The sequence below is a fragment of the Scardinius erythrophthalmus genome (genome assembly GCF_964197995.2).
Source record: "Scardinius erythrophthalmus genome assembly, chromosome: 6".
Classification (NCBI taxonomy): Eukaryota; Metazoa; Chordata; class Actinopteri; order Cypriniformes; family Leuciscidae; genus Scardinius; species Scardinius erythrophthalmus.
The window spans coordinates 11,005,696-11,024,725 of record NC_138226.1 but is presented as its reverse complement, the minus strand read 5'-3'; the positions used below and the strand labels follow the sequence as shown (position 1 = coordinate 11,024,725).

Sequence of the window (19,030 nt, the reverse complement as noted above, 5' to 3'; positions counted from 1 at the left end):
ATATTTGAAGATTTTGTTTAGTCTTTATTATGATTATACACATATAATTAAGCTGTTTTCTTAATGCCAAAAATCTTAAGATGCAGAATGTCACTGTACAAATTTTTCATAACTTCAAACATTCGTTTTCAAGAGTTAAAAAAATTACACTGTATTTGCTCAAAATCATTTAGATCTGGCAATTGATGAGGGGATGAATAAAACAAAAAGTGACAATCGTTTAAGATTTGAAGCATATTCTCTTTACAATTTATAAACGACATTGAATATTTGTACCACACGTCACGAAGGTGGTTTCATTACAACTGGCCAATCAGAATGAGAGCTGAGCCAGCGCGCTTCCGTCTGGTCTCCACCTAGGACTTTTAATTTGAAAATTGGATTTTATGGTGTTTCTAATGTAAAAATCACTAAAATTATAAAATGTCATTGGAGCAAACTATATTGATATGATCGATATACGATGCATAACATAATTAATTCCAAATAATTCCGTTTGTGCTGTTCAATTATTTTTTCTTTTAGACCACCTCCTGTCACATGATGTAGGTCGCGAATGACTTCACGCTCTGTCATGGCTGCACGAGACATAAACATGCCAGTGGTGCTGTAATTCAGAGCATTAAACCAGTGCGATGATTACAACAGCGGCCATAACAAATAATTTTGACTTGAGCTTCGCCATATGAAATCGGTCGGTCCGTGTTTGAGCGGCAGGTGAAGTGTTAGCTGTGTTGTAAGATCATAGGAAGCATCTAATCATGCAGACTGAAGCCGTGCTGGAGCATCACAGCAGCTCACAGAGTTCCCTCAGGACGGGCTCCAAATCCTGGCAGTACAGGTACTTCACACAAATATTCTCATTTTAGAACAATTTATGTTTAATTATAAAAAAAAATGCTCGAAATCAAATAGCAAAGGCAATACCTTTTATGTGAGGAGGAGATTGTCTAATAGTCAATTTCCGGAGTAAGCTGGACTTTAAACACGACATTGACATATTTCCGTCATGGTCTACTGTATGTCGTTCCATCTATATGACTTACTTTTTTCCATGCTTCATAAAAGGACAGCATCTGCCTCCTTTCACTTACAGTATATACTTGCAGACGATAGACCATAATTTGGAATAGTAATGTGGATATGGTATCCACAAATGTGGTAATGTGGTCTTCAAACATCCTATGAATGGTTTTTGTTTGTACTGTACAGCTTTATGGTTGATATTTGGTGATATGATCTTTTGGTAATAGTATGAATATCTGGTACACACTAGTGCTTTTACAACATTGAGTTTAATGAATTTTCTTTTTATTAACTGAAGTGATCTGATGGAAAAGGTGGATGGGTATTTGATGAAATATACCAATCTTGTGACTGGATGGCAGTATCGGTGAGTCTGATGTATTCATTTTTTATAAACAGGCCAAAATGGAATCTGTGTAGATTTATTGGGAAAAAAAAATTCAAAATATTTAATAAACAAACATATAGGCCTAATCAAAGATGAATGATTAGACCTTTTATAATCAAAGGTATGGATCTGAGAGTGCATATTTCATCCATGGTTATCATATTTAGATAAAACTAAAACCATTAAACATTTTTTTTTTCATTTGTTTACTAAAATAACTAAAACTGAAATAAATATTAATAAAACCTTCAGTGTATAGACAAAAAACCCTAATAAAAATGACTAAAACTTTAACTAAAATTAAGATGAAAATGAAAACAATTTCAAGATATTAATAAAGCTATAGTATCTCATTGATACTAATATAACGCTGATTCCATGTGGGCATGCTTATATGCTCAGAGCCTCTTCTGTTTAATCAATAAGGGCGCGACTTTCTCAGTTTTCTCTAAAGCTGTTATTTTTCACTCACTATAGATATTTTGTGCTCAACAATGAGGCAGGGCTGCTGGAATACTTTGTAAATGAGCAGTCCAGGAATCAGAAGCCCCGGGGCTCGCTGCCGTTAGCCGGTGCAGTGATTTCCCCCAGCGATGAAGATTCACACACCTTCACTGTCAACGCCATCAGCGGAGAGCAATACAAACTCAGAGGTTGTCACATGATCTCTTACACTCTTTTTCTTCTTTTTTAAAACCCCAGATGTTTTCACTTCCTTTTATATACTGTATCTTCTCATTGAAGTGAATGGCTTAGTATAAATAAAACAGCCCTAGATGGTGCTCTCTTAATCATACCAAGTGTTTTTTTTTTTTTTTTTTTTAAATGATCCTTATACTAGCAGGCATCTCTGGTCTGATTTGAAATAATATGATCCCAATCAAGGCTTGACATTAACTTTTTTGCTTACCAGCAACTGTGGCTTGTGGTTTCCAAAGTTATTAGCTACTCAGTATTTTCACTGGCCACAATTTTGACACAGATTCCATTGAGAAAAACTTCCATATAGAATTTTTTTATATTATCTCATAATTTAGCAGCAGGTATATTAGGCTGCTGTCACTTTAAGACCTGACGCACGGATCCATTATGCTGTTACACATCTGTTTTCTTTCTCAACTGTTTACGTTCACCTAAAACATAACTGAATGTGTTTACATGAATACTTGCCAAGACCTACATTTTGACATTATTTTGTGTTTATTTGATTAAGCGCAATAAGCAGCGAAAAATAACTAAATTTAGTACTGAGAGGTGGCTTTATGTGCGCGCACTTTGGCTGTGAGCGCAAAATCTGCGGGAATTAGTCAAATTATACGCAGTCTCATGCTGAAATTCAAGCCCTGTAAAATCAATAATATTCATTCGGAGCAAATTAAAAGAGTGAGTGAGGGGAGGTTGGTTTGTCTGTCAACTCACTGCTAGACAGATGAAAGAGCGAGAAAGCGCTATCTATTCTGCGGAAAATGAGTATTGGATGTGTTTCAGATATTTCAGTATCAATATGTATCTTAAAGTCTATATTTTTTACAACACTACATTGCACTTAGTTTATTATTTCAGATGCCTCTTTAAAAGACTACAATTGAAAAATGTATATATTATATATAAAATTCAACCCAAAGTGGCTAGTAAGAGTGACTGTGTGACACGTCACTGCTGAAATCCACCCGCATTTGGCGGGTGTTAATGTCAAGCCCTGATTCCAATCATTTATTTTTTGTTAAAAATCTTTTTAATACCTGTCTGTGTAACTTCAGCCTCAGATGCAAAGGAGCGTCAGCACTGGGTTAGCCGACTGCAGATCTGTGCGCAGCACCACACGGAGGCGTTGGGCAAGGTGAGACGATACAACCAGACACCTGTAATACTGTAAAACCACCACTGCTCAGTGATTTCCTAAGTTACAGGAACAGACAGAAAATCTGTTCAATCACAATGCTGCAAAAAATTTAAGATTCTGTCATCATTTATTTATCATCATGTTGTTTGAAACCAATAAACTATCCCAACTTTCTTCTGAGAACCAAACACCAACCATTATTGACATCAAGTCTGGTATGATGTGAAAACTTATTAAGCCAAAGAAGCTGACATGACAATAACAAACTAACAAACAAACTGGAATGATGTGACTGCATATTTGACTATATGTGACTGAATTAGATGTAGCTGAGGTAAAGATAATCAGTGAATAATGACTTATATTTAGGGGGCCCTATCTTGCGCCCAGCGCAATTGACTTTGTACACCGACACTTGTTTCATTCCTATTTTGCACCCGCGCAAAGCGGACTTTTCCCTCCACAGATGCACGTCGGTAAGTTAGGAAATACACTTGTGCTCCCCAGGGCGGTTCAGCGCAAAGAGGAGGCGTGTTCCGGCGCAAACGTTCCTTCATGCTATTTTGCAGGTTTAGAAAACAATTGCGCCACTAACCAGGAAAAAATAGTTTAAAGTCAGTGGCACGTTGCGCATGTTATTCATATGCTATTTTAAGGGCGCATGCTTGGCCATAATCAATGTAGCGTGTGCACAACGCGCATACACTTTGATTCTCTCATCTACACAGAAGCAGCAGTTTTCATTTTTGCAAATCATACATTATTACAATTGATAGATAGATAGATAGACAGACAGACAATTTATTATAAAAGCATACATCAAGCTTACACATTTACCCAAATTATCATACGCCTGTTTAACCGAAGTTAATTTGGGTGGGTTTCTCCATTTTAATGTAACTTCTCTCTCTTATACGGCCGTGACGAGAGTGTTGCTCTCCTTGGCTGTGAACCGCTCCTGGCGCGCGCCTGGCAAATCCGCCGTTACAATAGCAATCCGCCATGGAAAAAGCGCGTCTGCTCTTAAAGGGAATGTGAGATGACGCTCTGATTGGTTTATTTCATGTTACGCCTAAACCACACCTATGAATAATGAAGCTACTTCAGACCAACCCCTTTAAGATTTGCGCCGGGCGCAAGAGTCATTTATCCCGCTGGGAAAATAGCAACAGGGCCCAAGACCCGCCCACAAAGTTACTTGCGCTTTGTGTTTGACACTTGCGTTTCAGGTCGTTAAAATAGGGCCCAGGGTCTGTTTATCACATAAAACCTCAGAAGACTTTTAATATAGCGTACAAACCATTTTTGTCCTTTGTGGGGCTTTGCAGTAAAAATCATCACCAGCTTTCTAGCATAAATGTGGTATATGATGCTAAAATTGTCATTTATGTGTAAACTAATCCTTTCAGCAATTATCCATATTCCCACAGACTAACCCACCGCTTCAGTCTCGCAGTCTCTCCATGGCGTCTCAGGGCAGTGGCAGCTCCCCAGGGTCTCAACACAGGATCAACCAGAACTCAAACGCCCTGTTGGGCCTGTCCCAGCTGCAGCGCGGCTCCTCTCTTTACTCCAGCAGGAAATCGCTGCTGCCTGATCACTTGCTGGAGGCCAGAGAGGTGAGAATGAGTGAAGCTTTTAGAGGCCCAGTGGCACAGTCAATTAGTAACTTTAAAAACATTGGATGTTAACCGAATGTTTTTGTCCTGCTCCAGATGATGAACCAGGCGCAGGGCCAGCATAGAGACCTGATCCAGAGTATTGAGGGTCTGCCCTCCTCCCAGGGTCCCTCTCCCTTGGACCAAGACCTGCTGCTGCTGAAAGCCACCTCTTTGGCCACTATGACCTGCCTCAGCGACTGCTTGCATATCCTGCAGCTCCAACAAGTGGCTCGGCAGAAAGTTCCTCTCGTTGGTGAGATTTAAAACATTTTTGGGGGGGGATTATGGATAATTGCTGAAAGGGTTAGCCTAGTTTACACATAAATGACAATTTTTATCATTCTCATTTCGAAGAACCGATATTGATTCTTAAATCCTAAGAATAATATAAATAAAATAAAATAAAATAAAATAAATGCCATTTTGGCGCTCTTTAATGTGGTGTGACGGAGCTGATCATCTATTCCACTTTACTACTAGTTACAGTACGAAATAAACATGAATGAACATCAGAAGGTATGTTAAAAGAAATCCATTTCATGTCTCGTAATCATTCGATGAATCTCTCAACCAGGGAAATATGTCAGTAAATTAGCTTGTAAACACTGTCACATAATGTTAGATTTACCTCAGAAAACCCATTAAAAACTCATTAGTCAGCTTGAAAAATTAACTCTATAGAGGAGCATTTTGCTAAATATATACACTATATTTCATATTGTATTTTTACTTAACTTGTTCTTCAATATTTAATGTATTTTTGAATGTTTTTATGACAGCCACCATTTAAATGGTTATATTAAAAAAAAAAATAGTAGAAACTTTCTTATGGGCATTTTAAATGTAAGTAGCCTACAAATCAATTAATTTTAACCTTTACTATTATTGTAATGTATCATCTGGGGTTCCCTTTATAGTTTACAGCATTAGTTTTGTACTAGCCTATTGGTAATTGATAATGTAAAAACTAAGCTATGATTGAATGGACAGAAAGATACAAAATGATAAAAATGTGTAATTAGGTTCATAATGCTTGACATCTGGCTCTGTCTGGATTTTTGCCTCTGTCAAGCTTTTTTTTATCTTAGACCTGACTTTACTCTATACTTTGTCTAATGCTACTGCAGTGCTTAGATGTTAAGTGAAAGCATTTCTCTTCCAGTAAAAGACAGTCAGAGGGTTATTTATAAGCACAGCTTCCGTCACCATTTTAGACCATGCGTCTCTTGTATTCCTATCTGATTTTCTTGACAAGATTATACGTCTAAATTGGCAGCATATCCTACTTTTATTTTAATTTAGATTTTTTTATTGAGTTCTAGTTTTGTTAATTTAGCAAGTGTTTTGAACAGTCATTATTTAGCTTCACATGACCGTTTTCACCCTCTTTCTGACCCTTAGAATTACATTTTTGCTGTACCTGTAACACTTATAGGTAAACATTTTCACATGACGTGAAATGAGAATGCAATGCAATTAATATCAAATTAGCATGATATGTTTTTTTTAATGCCCGTTATTGCTATCTAGAGAGCAGAGTGGCCGATATAATTCGATATTGTACAATTTAATAATAACAAATAAAAATTTTACAGAAAATGTGCAGTGTCACTTTGCAATACTGTTGGTAGATTTTGCCACTGCCCACTTTTGTTTATCTGCCAAACGGGCACAGATATTAGACAATAATTACAGCCAAATATTCACTGATTAATTGTCCTGGGCTGCATTGCCCCAAAATATTATAAGCCTAAGTAGATCATTGAGATCATTGGCGCCAATAATTTGTACAATCTGAACAGGCTTACAATGCTTTTGGGAAATGCAGCACTGGCTGATATTACAGTCTGTCATTAGTCATGTTTTCAAATTCATCTATTTGGCATGTCATGATTTGTTAAAAGGAGCAAGTACAGCCTCCCTTTTTGTTGAATACTCTCCTGGTGTAGAGTTTGTGTAACAATCATATATTGGCTGTCGAAATGCAATCCAAAGATGAATAATGTAGACTCTTTTAGATAACAACAAATCCTCTCCTTCTCCAAATCCGCTATCAGAGAGTTATTGAATACCTTAAATCACATATTCACTGCGACTCACTGATCCTTATGTGTAATCCAGGTCAATGCGATAAGATCAAAATACACAACGCCACAAGTCTTTCTGCTCACGTCACAGTGTCGTGTGTGTACCAAAAATAACCAATAGCTGAACAGCAAAAAAGGTAGCTAATTTTCCATGATATAGTACAGAAAAACCACAAGTGTTTGTGGTCACAAATCCAATAATCTAAGGTCATGTTTGTGCCTGTAGAATTTATGACCTAGAGCCCTGCTCAGCGAGTGGAATATTGTTTTATAATTAATGAGGAACTGTATCCACCACTGATAGACTTCTGCAGGTAACAAGAGCTCTGCTGGCGTCACTCAAGCGCAGCGGTTGACAGACTTACCAAATTGTGTTACCGTACTGTTGTCAGTTCTTGGATAAATATGTCTTCTGTGAGATTTGCGTCTTTGTGGGTTCTTCTGGCCCAAAAACCCTTGCACGAATATTTATTTTGCCAAACCAAAGACTTCTAGTTGTGTGCTTGACTTTAATGCAACCCATTCATATTTTATTACTCTCTGACTAGAAAGAAACATGTAAACATCACACACTTCCAGGATCACCTGCATTTCCACTGTTGTTGAAGTAGTGAGGGACCATGTGAACTTTCTGAACTTCCTAATGACTGGAACAAAACAAAAACCACCAGATTAGTCTCCGTGCCAATAGGCAAACAAGTCAACAATGGGCAGGGCCTCATGCAGACGGTGAGACCCTGTTCTCAGGTTTCCACTGAGAGCTCTGTGTCAGTTGTCAGAGCGCTAAACGCCCAGAAATCCTGTGGCGTTAGAGGCTGCTGTTGGCCTGTCGGCATCGTGCTGGTGGGCCGGTGATATGAGCACCCCTGAGTCTGGTTTTGTGTGCCCTGTAGGCCCTGCCCTCGAGTGGCTGGAGCCAAAACTCCCCGACATCCTGAAGAATGGAGGGACGCTACCCAGCATCACCAAAGATGATGGTAACACAGTGGGAACCGTTCTAGAACCTTTAGAAATGGACTCCTGTGATATCGCTAGGGTAAGATTAGCTTTATCTAAACTTTCTTGCTAGCTGTTATCAGTCAATAATTTAACAAATGGGTCTGAATGATTCATTAGCAAACATATATGAGTTTGAGTAATCTTTGAAAATCCTTATTGATTAATCACACTTGACTTAAAAAAAAATTGTAAAGTTTAAAAAGTATGGGATCTAAAGTGGTTGTACAAATTAAGTGTAGAAAATTGATTTCATAGGATCTGAGCTTGTTTTAGATTACACACATTTTTGATTAATTTCAGAATGGCTGTTTTGGATTGGTTTGGTCAAATATTCTATTCACAAAAACGTGTTTGTTCACTTAAATTGCACTTAAGTATGTATGAGTATCGTTGTGTTAGATAACAAAATATCACACCATGTGGTATCTTGCAAACAAATTATGCTTTCCTCAGAACTAACAAGGCTTTTCTGATTTATTTTCGTTGTTAAATTACGTTTTAAACAACAGGTGTCCTACAATAGCAGTGTAATCACTAGTATAGTTCAACAACATATTTCCGCCTTGAACTCAGACTATTGGTTGAGCCAGTGCTGTTATTTCGGGCTGGATGGGATGCTTAAGCAAGCAACAGTGTTTTGGTTGCACCACAGAGACACAGTGTTTACACTTTACTACAAAAGTGACAGTAAAAACTTGTCACATTGTTACAAAAAAAATCAGTTTCAAATAAATGCTGTTCATTTGAACTTTCTATTCATCAAATAACAGCTTCCTCAAAAAAATTAAGCAACAGATCTTTGTGCAACATTAATAATAATAAGAAATGATTCTTGAGCAAATCAGCATATTAGAATGATTTCTGAAGGATCATGTGGCACTGAAGACTGGAGTAATGCTGAAAATTAAGCTTTGCCATACAGGAATAAATTGCATTGTAATAAATAAATAAATAATTTTAAAATTGTAATTATTATATTTCACAGAATTACTGTTTTTACTGTATTGTTGATCTAATAAGTGCAGCCTTGGTGAACATAAAAGATTTCTTTCAAAAACTGTTAGTGTTTTAACATTGTAAGAATTGCATGCTCCAGCTTTATCAATGGACATTTTCCACTAACATTTCATAACCAGAAAGTGTATGAATGATTTGTCTTAATTTTAAACATTATATTTATTTTTTAATCATTTTAAAACCTTTTTGTGAATTGTTAGGTTTAAAAAGAGTGTTATCTTTGTTTTATAATAAAAGATTACACTTGGTTTGATATTTTGTTATATAATGCATATATAATATATTGTATTCATTGATTGTATTCATAGCAGATGCTGATGATAATAACGGACAACTGATGTTGTTTTGGAGAAGGCTCTCTGACTTTGAGTCTCAAGAGTAATCTTTGCTTCAGTTACCTTGATGTAAACAAACACCTGAGCCTCCCCGATTGTCGAACTGTAGACAGGGCTCCCTATTAACCTGAGTAAATTTGTCTGCGGTGTTAAATGTTAACTATGCTGTATATTTTTTTTCTTCTAAATACTCTTGCATAATGTTTTGCTTAACTTAACTGTACCCTAGCATCCACTGTTTCAAGCAGCATAGCAGATAGATTTCAGTCTGAAAAACAATCATATACAAAAAAAAAAAAAAAAAAAAAAAAAAATATATATATATATATATATATATATATATATATATATATATTCTACATTATGTAATGTAATAATTTGACAAGTGTCATTAGTGCTTATTACATACAGTACTTAGGGTTTGGATTTAAACAAACCAAAACATAACTTGCCCACATGTACAAATGATGCCTCAGATTGGGAAGCCTGTTGGGATAGCTGTGCTCTTCCTTATTTTAGTGATCAATTTTATGAATTTCATGGTAAAATGGGAGATAAATCAGAGAATTACATCCAAGGAAGGACTCGAGACATATCTTGGGGACAGAATATCATAGAGTAAAAGTTCATGCAATACTTGGTAATACCTTTAAATGTATGATTTCCAACACTGGCAAAGTTATAGAAGCCATTCAAATCTTAAAAATTATGTTAATTTCTATATTTTTAAAGCTCTAAAATATTTAATCAGACAAAAAACAACAACAACTGTATTATTGTAGTCTAATTTATATACAATTATAGTATTTATTGGTATTTTTAAATATCTTTTATTTTTATATTTTCAGTTTTCATTTTAATTTAAGTTTTAGATCATTACCTCTATAAAATGTAAAACAAAAAAGCATCCTGTAGTTTTCGTCAAAAGGTGTGGAAACCCCGTAGAGGGGCTCCCAAAAACTAGTTCTGTGCTTGCAGTATTTTGTTGGTTGAGTAGATGAGTTGAGTAATCATGGAGTTTGGTGTGTGTTTCAGGAGCAGGAGGAGATTGATGCCACGCAGGAGGTCGACGATTCCTCTCCAGTCGAGGAGGAGGATCTGGGTGCTGTCGAAGAAGAGCGCAGCGTCATTCTGCACCTCCTCTCTCAGCTGAAACTGGGCATGGACCTCACCAGGGTATATCAGCTCCATCTCGTTAATGGCTTCTTGTGTCTTTCTCAAACCTCAGATAAAAGTTTAAATCACACCATTTTAAATTAATTCTGTTATACAAGTAAAATAACATTGTGAAATAACAGTGTTTCACATGGGTGTATAGGTGGTCCTGCCTACTTTTATACTGGAGAAGCGCTCCCTGCTGGAAATGTATGCAGACTTCATGTCCCATCCGGACCTTTTCGTGGCCATCACCGATGGCTCCAGCCCGATGGACCGCATGGTCCGATTTGTGGAGTATTACCTCACTTCCTTCCATGAAGGTCGCAAAGGTGCCATTGCCAAGAAGCCCTACAACCCCATCATCGGAGAGACCTTCCATTGCTCTTGGAGAGTACCCAAAGCGACATCATCTCCGACAGGTGTCCCGAAAGAGGGGACCTTGTGCGCGTCAGACTGCTACAATGTTCGCTTTGTGGCTGAACAGGTTTCCCATCATCCCCCTGTCTCGGGCTTCTATGCAGAATGCCAGGAAAGGCAGATGTGTGTCAACACGCATGTGTGGACCAAAAGCAAGTTCATGGGCATGTCCATTGGCGTCTCTATGATCGGAGAAGGTGCGTTTCGCCTGCCTCACACTCAGTTTACTTTGAAGTTTCCATGGATCCATTGTTGATTATTAGGAATGTTAACTTCCTGTGCTCGCAGGTAATCTACACCTATTAGAGCATGATGAAGAATACACCTTTAGTCTGCCCTCTGCCTATGCCCGCTCTATCCTCACTGTGCCCTGGGTGGAACTGGGAGGAAAGGTCAATGTCAACTGCGCCAAGACCGGCTACTCTGCAGTCATCACCTTCCAGACAAAGCCTTTCTATGGGGGCAAGCTGCACAGGTCAGGATCACACTGGATCACATTACGTGACTCCATTTTCCATCTCTTTGAGACCGTATAGGGTTTTCAATGTAAATTTATACAGCAGCCCTGATGAACTGTTAATTAGTATACACTACCATTTAAAATGAATCAGTAAGTCTTTAAAAAAAAAAGAAAAGAAATGTAATGCTTTTATTCAGCAAGGATACATTACATTGATCAGAAGTGACAGTAAAGACATTATAATGTCACAAAAGATTTCTATTTCAATAAGAAATTATTCTTGATCACCAAATCAGCATATTAGAATGATTTCTGAAGGATCAGATGAAGACTGAGTAAATGGCTGCTGTAAATTCAGCTTTGCCATCACAGGGATAAATACAATTTTTAAATATATAAAAATAAAAACCGTATGAAAACCGTTATCTTGAATTGTGATAATGTTTTACAATATTGCTGTTTTTTTTTTACTGTATTTTTTGATCAAATAAATGCTGCCTTGGTGAGGATAAACTGCTGTGAGGATAAATGTCCAGATTATATATTGTCCAGACACATTTTTCTGAACAAAACACTGTAACACTTTACAATAAGGTCTCATTTGTTAACATTAGTTAATGCAATAACTAACATGAACTAAAAAATACATTTAGCAATATATTTTTACAGCATTTATCAATTTAAAGTTAGGTAATAAAATATTTATCTTCATGTTAGTTCACAGTGCATTAACCAATGTTAACAGATACAACTTTTGTTCTTAAAAATGTACAAGTAAATGTTGAGATTAACATTAACTAGAATTAATTAATGCTGTAGATGTATTGTTAAATGTTAGTTCATGTTAACAAATGAAACCTTATTGTAAAGCGTTACCCAAAACTCTATATTCAATAAGAAAAATGTAATGTAATGATTTTCCACCGTCTCTTTGACCCCCGGAATTAAACTGGCTGTTTTTTGCTCCTGTGCCATTAAAATTTCAATGAAAACGCCACATGAAGCACTTTTCTGAGCTTATAGGACGTTTACACCTGAACACTTCATGTGTTTTTACTGATCGAATAGCTATCTGATGTGTTAAAACGGTTCCATTTACACTTAATAAATGTCCCTGCAAAACGAATATAAATCTGATCTTCAATTCCCGCTCTATGTGCAAATTTAACGGCGTTCGGGTCAACGAAAGCGCCAGATATGAGCTGCATTTTATTTATCATCAGCTATTTTCAAGGTCAATAGGAGTAGGAGAGAGAGCAGCATCAGCATTGGTAAGATCATTTAGTCTCACTACTTTTAATGAAGATGATTGTGTTTTGAGCATTATGCGGCAGTTTGCACGTCGGCTTGCTGGAAAGATACTTAGCATCTGCAGAGGTGTGTGTTGCAGTAGCGCGGTCATATCTGGCTATAACATGTCATATAGCCTAAAACATTTTGGGAGATGTAAAAATTTACATATGTGGTTTCAACAACCAGATGCATTTACAATTGTCCTGTTTCTTTTGGAATGCGTCTCAAATTACCTCCTGAAGAGTGATCGGAATTAAATCCGTCTCGAAAGCATTTCGGAGGGCATTTACACCTGTTTTTTTCACAATCGGATCCGACTGACCAGGTGTAAACAGCCCCATTGACAGGTTGTGAGTTTGCTATGGGGCCTTGTTAGAGAAATATTATTTCCTATGTATATTCAATCAATGCCACTGCTTATAGATGATTAATTTTGTTACATTTAAATGAGGTACAGAGACTTCCTTACATAACTTTCAGTCATGAAAGATGCATTTTGTTTTTGACATTTTGACAATATTTTTTATGTATGTGTGCATGCATGCATGTATGTATGTATATATGTCAACAACAAAAAAAAACCTATCTTTCATGATTAAAAGTTATGCAAGGAAAGCTCTTTACTTTATGCAAAATTAACAAAATTCTGTATAAGCAGTGGCATTGATGGAATACACATAGGAAAAAAATATATTGTGACAGGTTCACAAAACAATCTAGCAAAGATCAGACAGAAATGATTATGGACCTAGTAAAAAAATAGACGGAACAATTTTTTCACGTGGCCGTGTGAAGGACACCCTCTGATTCTATGCAAATGAAGCTGACAACTGCAACTGGCTGAAGAATTGGCTAGACGTCTGCCCTAGTATCAGTCAATGGTCTTTTTGGACAGTTGAGGAATTTGAGTTCTGCAAGTTACAGTTTTTTACAGTAGTACAATAAATTAACTTATTTTAGTCGCAATGGAACAGAAGTAGCGAGCGACAGATCTTTTCTTCCATACTGTGATGTACATCTGAGTGAAATGGATCATAGAAAAAAAGAATAAATGTAGGGAAGGGACTTGGTTCTATCCATCGGTTGTTGATTGGATGGAGGTTAAATAGGTTTCTTAGTGGTATGAGTGCTTTAATCAGAAAGCCGAGCCAGTGGACTGTAACAGAAGCCTGTGCTTTGTTCCTCAGAGTGAACGCGGAGGTCAAACACAACCCCACCAACTCCGTGGTGTGCCGCGTGCAGGGCGAGTGGAACGGCGTGCTGGAGTTTTCCTACACCAGTGGAGAGACACGTGTCTTAGACGTCACCAATCTCCCCGTCACCAGAAAAAGAGTACGGCCCAATGAGCTGCAAGGACCCTACGAGTCCAGGTAACACCAGTTAATCAGTTTATGTAAACAATTTATTATTGTATTCAAGCCAAACAACAGTGTTAATGTCAGTATGATGACATATTTTTAAAGGAGCAAAATGAACTGACGCTAAACTAAAAGGTTAATCAAAAATGATATTATGATGGTCTGAGAAAGAAGGTCAGATGGGTTTGAAATAAGAGTAAATGTAAAAAACATTTTTTTTGGATCAAATATAAAAAGGGAAAAACATAATTTGATCATGTCTTGCTATCTGTGGATTCAGACTGAAAAAGGTTTAATGTGGTGTGCGGGCTCCATCTTTAACCATTGACTATTCTCCCTGTAGGAGATTGTGGCAACATGTGACCGAGTCTCTGAAGGAAAGGGATATGGAAAAAGCCACGGAACACAAGCGTTTCCTGGAGGAAAGACAGAGGAAAGAGGAGAGGCATCGTGCAGAGACACAGACAGCATGGAGGACCAAATACTTTGAGCGCAAAGTAAGAACACATCTGCATCTTATTTTTTAAAATCATATAATAATTTCTACATAAAATAGTAAATTAATGGCCATGGGTCCTTAAAAAGTCTTAATGTTTTCCTAATAATAGGCCTTAAAAAGTATTAAAATAACTTAAATTCAGATTCAATGGGCCTTCAAATATTTTTGGTCACATTACCACTAAAATTTCTCCAGCCTGACAGACCCTGTGTCTGTTTACAATCATTGGACAGGCCGAAGATTTTTTTCCCATGGTAGTTACTGCCGTCATCAGAGAGAACTGAGATAGCAGAATACAGGTCGAACTACAGCTAGCTGTCCAGCCTCCTAGGCTAGTTTAAAATGGGTAAATGTGAGTTTACTGAAAAACGATGAGTTCTCATGGTGGTTGAAGCCTGTTCCTGGAAATGTGTATTAGGGGAAACTGCGCCGTTTGTCAGAGATGTTTTTAACTCTGTAGCGTGCAAAGAATCATTATCAGTAATTGAGCATCAGTAATAAATGTCATTTAAAGGTCATCACGCTGAACAGGAAAACTCATCTAGTGAATTCGGCTTTTACAACCTCGTGTTTATACTCATGCTTTTGCAAACTCTTCTAACTCAAGATTTCCAACTGGTAGATCTTAAAGATCGAAAGAGTTGTTTGAATCTTAGTGGTTGGTTTATAGCCTAACTTTAGCTTTTTACTTCTGCTGATTGTATTTTGGCTTCAAAACAGCTGTGTTCATTTGTGAAGATTATCTTGATGAACAATACTTGTAAGAATCATACACCTTTGTTGGTCACAGAGTTTATTTTCTGCAATAATCCAAATGCCAGTAGAAAAACCCTATTGTGTTTTTGTCGAGGGAACCACACTTCTTCAATTCCCTTTTTTTCCCTTCTCTTTCCAGGGTGAAAGCTGGGCGTATTACCAACCACTGTGGAAAACAGCAACTCATAGCTCTTCCCCGGTTCCCCCTCCTCAAAATCCATGACCTCTGACCTTTTAAGAGCTGAGTTCAGGCACTGTACAGCCTCCTGCTATAGTAAACCTCTGGCCCTGTGTTCCCTCTCTCACAGATGAAGACATACACTCTCCTTTGTATGATTCCTGAAACATAACTTCAATTTGAGTGTTTGTAACGCTTTGTGGACTTGCGGGTTTGCACTCTGATGTTCATATTTTGCATCCCTCGGTGGTAAGATTTTTGTAGTACTACACAGTGAACGATTTCTCCAAATCTGCACACTGATATTCTTTGTTGATGTTGCCTTAACAAGTGTCGTATGTGACGAGAACAGTACAGCCTGACGGTTCTTAATGTGGGATTGTGTTTGGGGTGAACTTCTTAATCTGACTATACTGTATTTGACCATGGTACTGTCAAATATTTCTGATTCTTTTAAAATTGTACATGAATTGTCATGATTTAAATATCAAATGAAATGCAGGATTAGGGGAGTTCAAAAGGACAGCTGCGTCAATAACTGGCGAAGATGTGAGTTGTTATTGCTTAGCGGAGCCAGACGCTGCTAGACTTTTGATGTGAGAGAGAAACCGTTGGCTTGGCTTTTGTATTATGCTGTCTTTTTCTCGTTCTTGCTCTGGTAAATGAGGCTTGCAGGTGCTACGCACAAAATCTGGGCCAGATCGAAGTGTTCGGGTAGAGGCCTGCTCTTCTGTTTCTGCTTGATGTTCATTGAACAGTTACGCTGGCTTCAGTTTCAGAGAGATTTTAAAGGAATAGTTCACCCCAAAATGTAAGTTTTGTCCTCATTCGCTCACCCTCACGTCATTTAAAATCTGTAAGACTTTCTTTCTTTTGTGGAACACAAAGATATTTAAAAAATCCATTCAATGAATGTCAATTCTTTGAAATATCTACTCTTATGTTCCGCAGAGAAAGGAAAAGTCATAAAGGTTTGGAACGACATTACTCACCCTGTTCTATGTAGTCCAGATGACTTGTGCACTATAAGTCTTCTGAAGTCATATGATGAGTTGTGAGGAACTGACAGAAATTTAAGCTGTTTACTGATATCTTTAACTATAATTTGCTCTGTTAACTTCAACAGCTTAGATTTCAGTTGGCCCTGCTTAGAAAAAAAACAAAAAACACCCAAAACCAGCCTGTTTTGCTGGTCTTAGCGGGTTTTTTCAGCTGGTCAGAGAGGAAGACCAGCTAAGACCGCTGAACTAGGTTCAGAAGAAGTTTTATAGAGCACTTTTATGATGTTTTTCTATATATGAGGTACAGTATAAGTCACAATTCACTTTTCTTCTATGGAAAAGAGATGCTTGGACATTCTGTCTGACAAGTAATACAGGTGAGTGAGTAAATACATGAGGGTGAGTAAATGAAGCCAAGGTTTTATTTTTGCAGTCAGATGTGTTTATAGCATGTGTTCCTTGCAGAAGGTTCAGGTTTTAGTTAGCTGGTCATGATAGTAAGGTTTTTTTGTTTTAATCATGTGGAATTTTGTGTTTAAACTTCATCGTTTGATCTGCCAGCTGAGGACAGTTGCAGTGACGGTGCTGGCTGAAGTGTTACGTCTCTCATATGATCTCTGCTTCAGCCCTGGCATTGGTTGCGCTGAGAAACTTGTGGTGCCTTATTTGTGTTAGTCTTCCTCTCGTTCCACCTCACAGCCGTCAGCTTTCTCATTAAACCAGAGTAAGACTGAAGCCGCAGCCTTTGTATATATCTCTTCTGTAATTTTCCTGTCCACTAAAGACAGAATTCCCACAAAGTGTTTCGTTCATCATCAGCTGTGCTTTCCACTCAAGTCATTCTGCTGAGCCATCAACTGCACTGATGTTTTAAATACACTCCCTGTAGCCTCAGAACATATGATTGAAAAAAATAAAAGGGTTAATATATTGGAGGATTTCGCATTTCTTTTCATTTGACTTAATGAGTGTCCGTGTGGTATCAAGAGGAGATGCAAATATCTCACAATAACTCGCATGTAAAGGAAGATCCATGGGTAGTCGAAATGTGTGACGTGACAAATGGATTTTGAATTATTTATGCAGGTATATGACCTAATTTTAATTAAGACATGGAATATTTTGTACTTCACATTTCAGGACCATTTAAAATAATCCAGGGAATAATCTGGAGAAGCCCTTTCTGCCTTAGTGTAAAAAATAATAAAAATGTAATTGTGACATTTCTCACAATTGTGACTTTATTTTTCATAATGTGAAAAATATCTCACAATTGCAACTTCAATATATCTTTTATACTTGTTAATGCAATTTTATCTCTCATAATTGCAACTCTTTCTTGTGATTGCGTCTATATATGTAATTTTGACTTATGTCACAGTGTGACTTAATATCTCACAATGTGACTATTTAATATTTTACACTTTCTCACAATTACAAATGGTGAAAAACAACGTACTGCACCTAAAATATACAGTTTCCCTTTAATACTGTATTAATGTACACTACCATTCAAAAGTTTGGGGTCAGAGAGTTTTTTTCCCCCCTGAAATAAATTAATACTTTTCAGCAAGGATGCATTAAATTGATCAAAAGTGACAGTAATGACTTTTACATTGTTACAAAAAAAAAAAAAAAAATACATATATATATATATATATATATATACAGTACCAGTCAAAAGTTTGGAAACGTTACTATTTTTAATGTTTTTGAAAGAAGTCTCTTATGCTCATCAAGCCTGCAGTTAAAAAAAAAAACAGTAATATTATGAAATATTACAATTTAAAATAATGGTTCTCTTTTTTAATATACTTTAAAATGTAATTTATTTTTGTGATGCAAAGCTGAATTTTCATCAGCAAGTACTCCAGTCTTTGGTGTCTTATGATCCTTCAGAAATCATTCTAATATGCTGATTTATGATCAATGTTGGAAACAGTTGTGCTGCTTAATCTTTTTTTTATAACCTGAGATACTTTTTTCAGGATTATTTGATGAATAAAAAGTTAAAAAGAACTGTATTTATTTAGAATAGAAATCTTTTGTAACAATATATACTACCGTTCAAAAGTTTGGGAACAATAACTATTTTTTTTTAAGAAATTAGTACTTTAATTCAACAAGGATGCGTTAAATTGATAAAAGGTGATGGTAACGATTTATATTGTTAGAAATGTTTTTATTTTGAATAAATGCTGTTTTTATGAATAAATGCTGTAACCGTTTTACTCATCAATGAATCCTGAAAAAAGTATTCCAAAAAAATATATTAAACAGCACAACTGTTTCCATCATTGATAATAACTGAGTATCAAATCATCTTATTAGAATGATTTCTGAAGGATCATAAGACACCAAAGACTGGAGTACTTGCTGATGAAAATTCAGCTTTGCATCACAAAAATAAATTACATTTTAAAATATATTAAAAAAGAGAACCATTATTTTAAATTGTAATAATATTTCATAATATTACTGTTTTTTTTGTTTGTTTGTTTTTACTGCAGGCTTGATGAGCATAAGAGACTTCTTTCAAAAACATTAAAAATAG

General features: G+C 36.6%; 1 protein-coding gene across 1 annotated transcript; it reads left to right on the top strand.

The window, feature by feature from the left end:
- The first annotated feature begins 431 nt into the window (after positions 1–431).
- On the top strand, positions 432–18,099 carry osbpl11 (oxysterol binding protein-like 11). The gene is made up of 13 exons (XM_081367511.1): positions 432–841; positions 1,325–1,393; positions 1,892–2,067; positions 3,175–3,254; positions 4,688–4,876; positions 4,973–5,171; positions 7,899–8,041; positions 10,392–10,532; positions 10,675–11,128; positions 11,220–11,406; positions 13,872–14,054; positions 14,386–14,539; positions 15,437–18,099. The coding sequence occupies exons 1-13, from the start codon at positions 762–764 to the stop codon at positions 15,518–15,520; spliced, it is 2,139 nt and encodes a 712-aa protein (XP_081223637.1). The 5' UTR covers positions 432–761; the 3' UTR covers positions 15,521–18,099.
- The last annotated feature ends 931 nt before the right edge of the window (positions 18,100–19,030 follow it).

Bases quoted from the DNA above. Each gene is read 5' to 3' on its own strand.
- osbpl11 (XM_081367511.1), top strand. From the start codon at position 762: ATGCAGACTGAAGCCGTGCTGGAGCATCACAGCAGCTCACAGAGTTCC. The intron at 842-1,324 runs GTACTTCACACA...TATTAACTGAAG, and splicing joins TCCAAATCCTGGCAGTACAG to TGATCTGATGGAAAAGGTGG. The intron at 14,055-14,385 runs GTAACACCAGTT...TTCTCCCTGTAG, and splicing joins CAAGGACCCTACGAGTCCAG to GAGATTGTGGCAACATGTGA.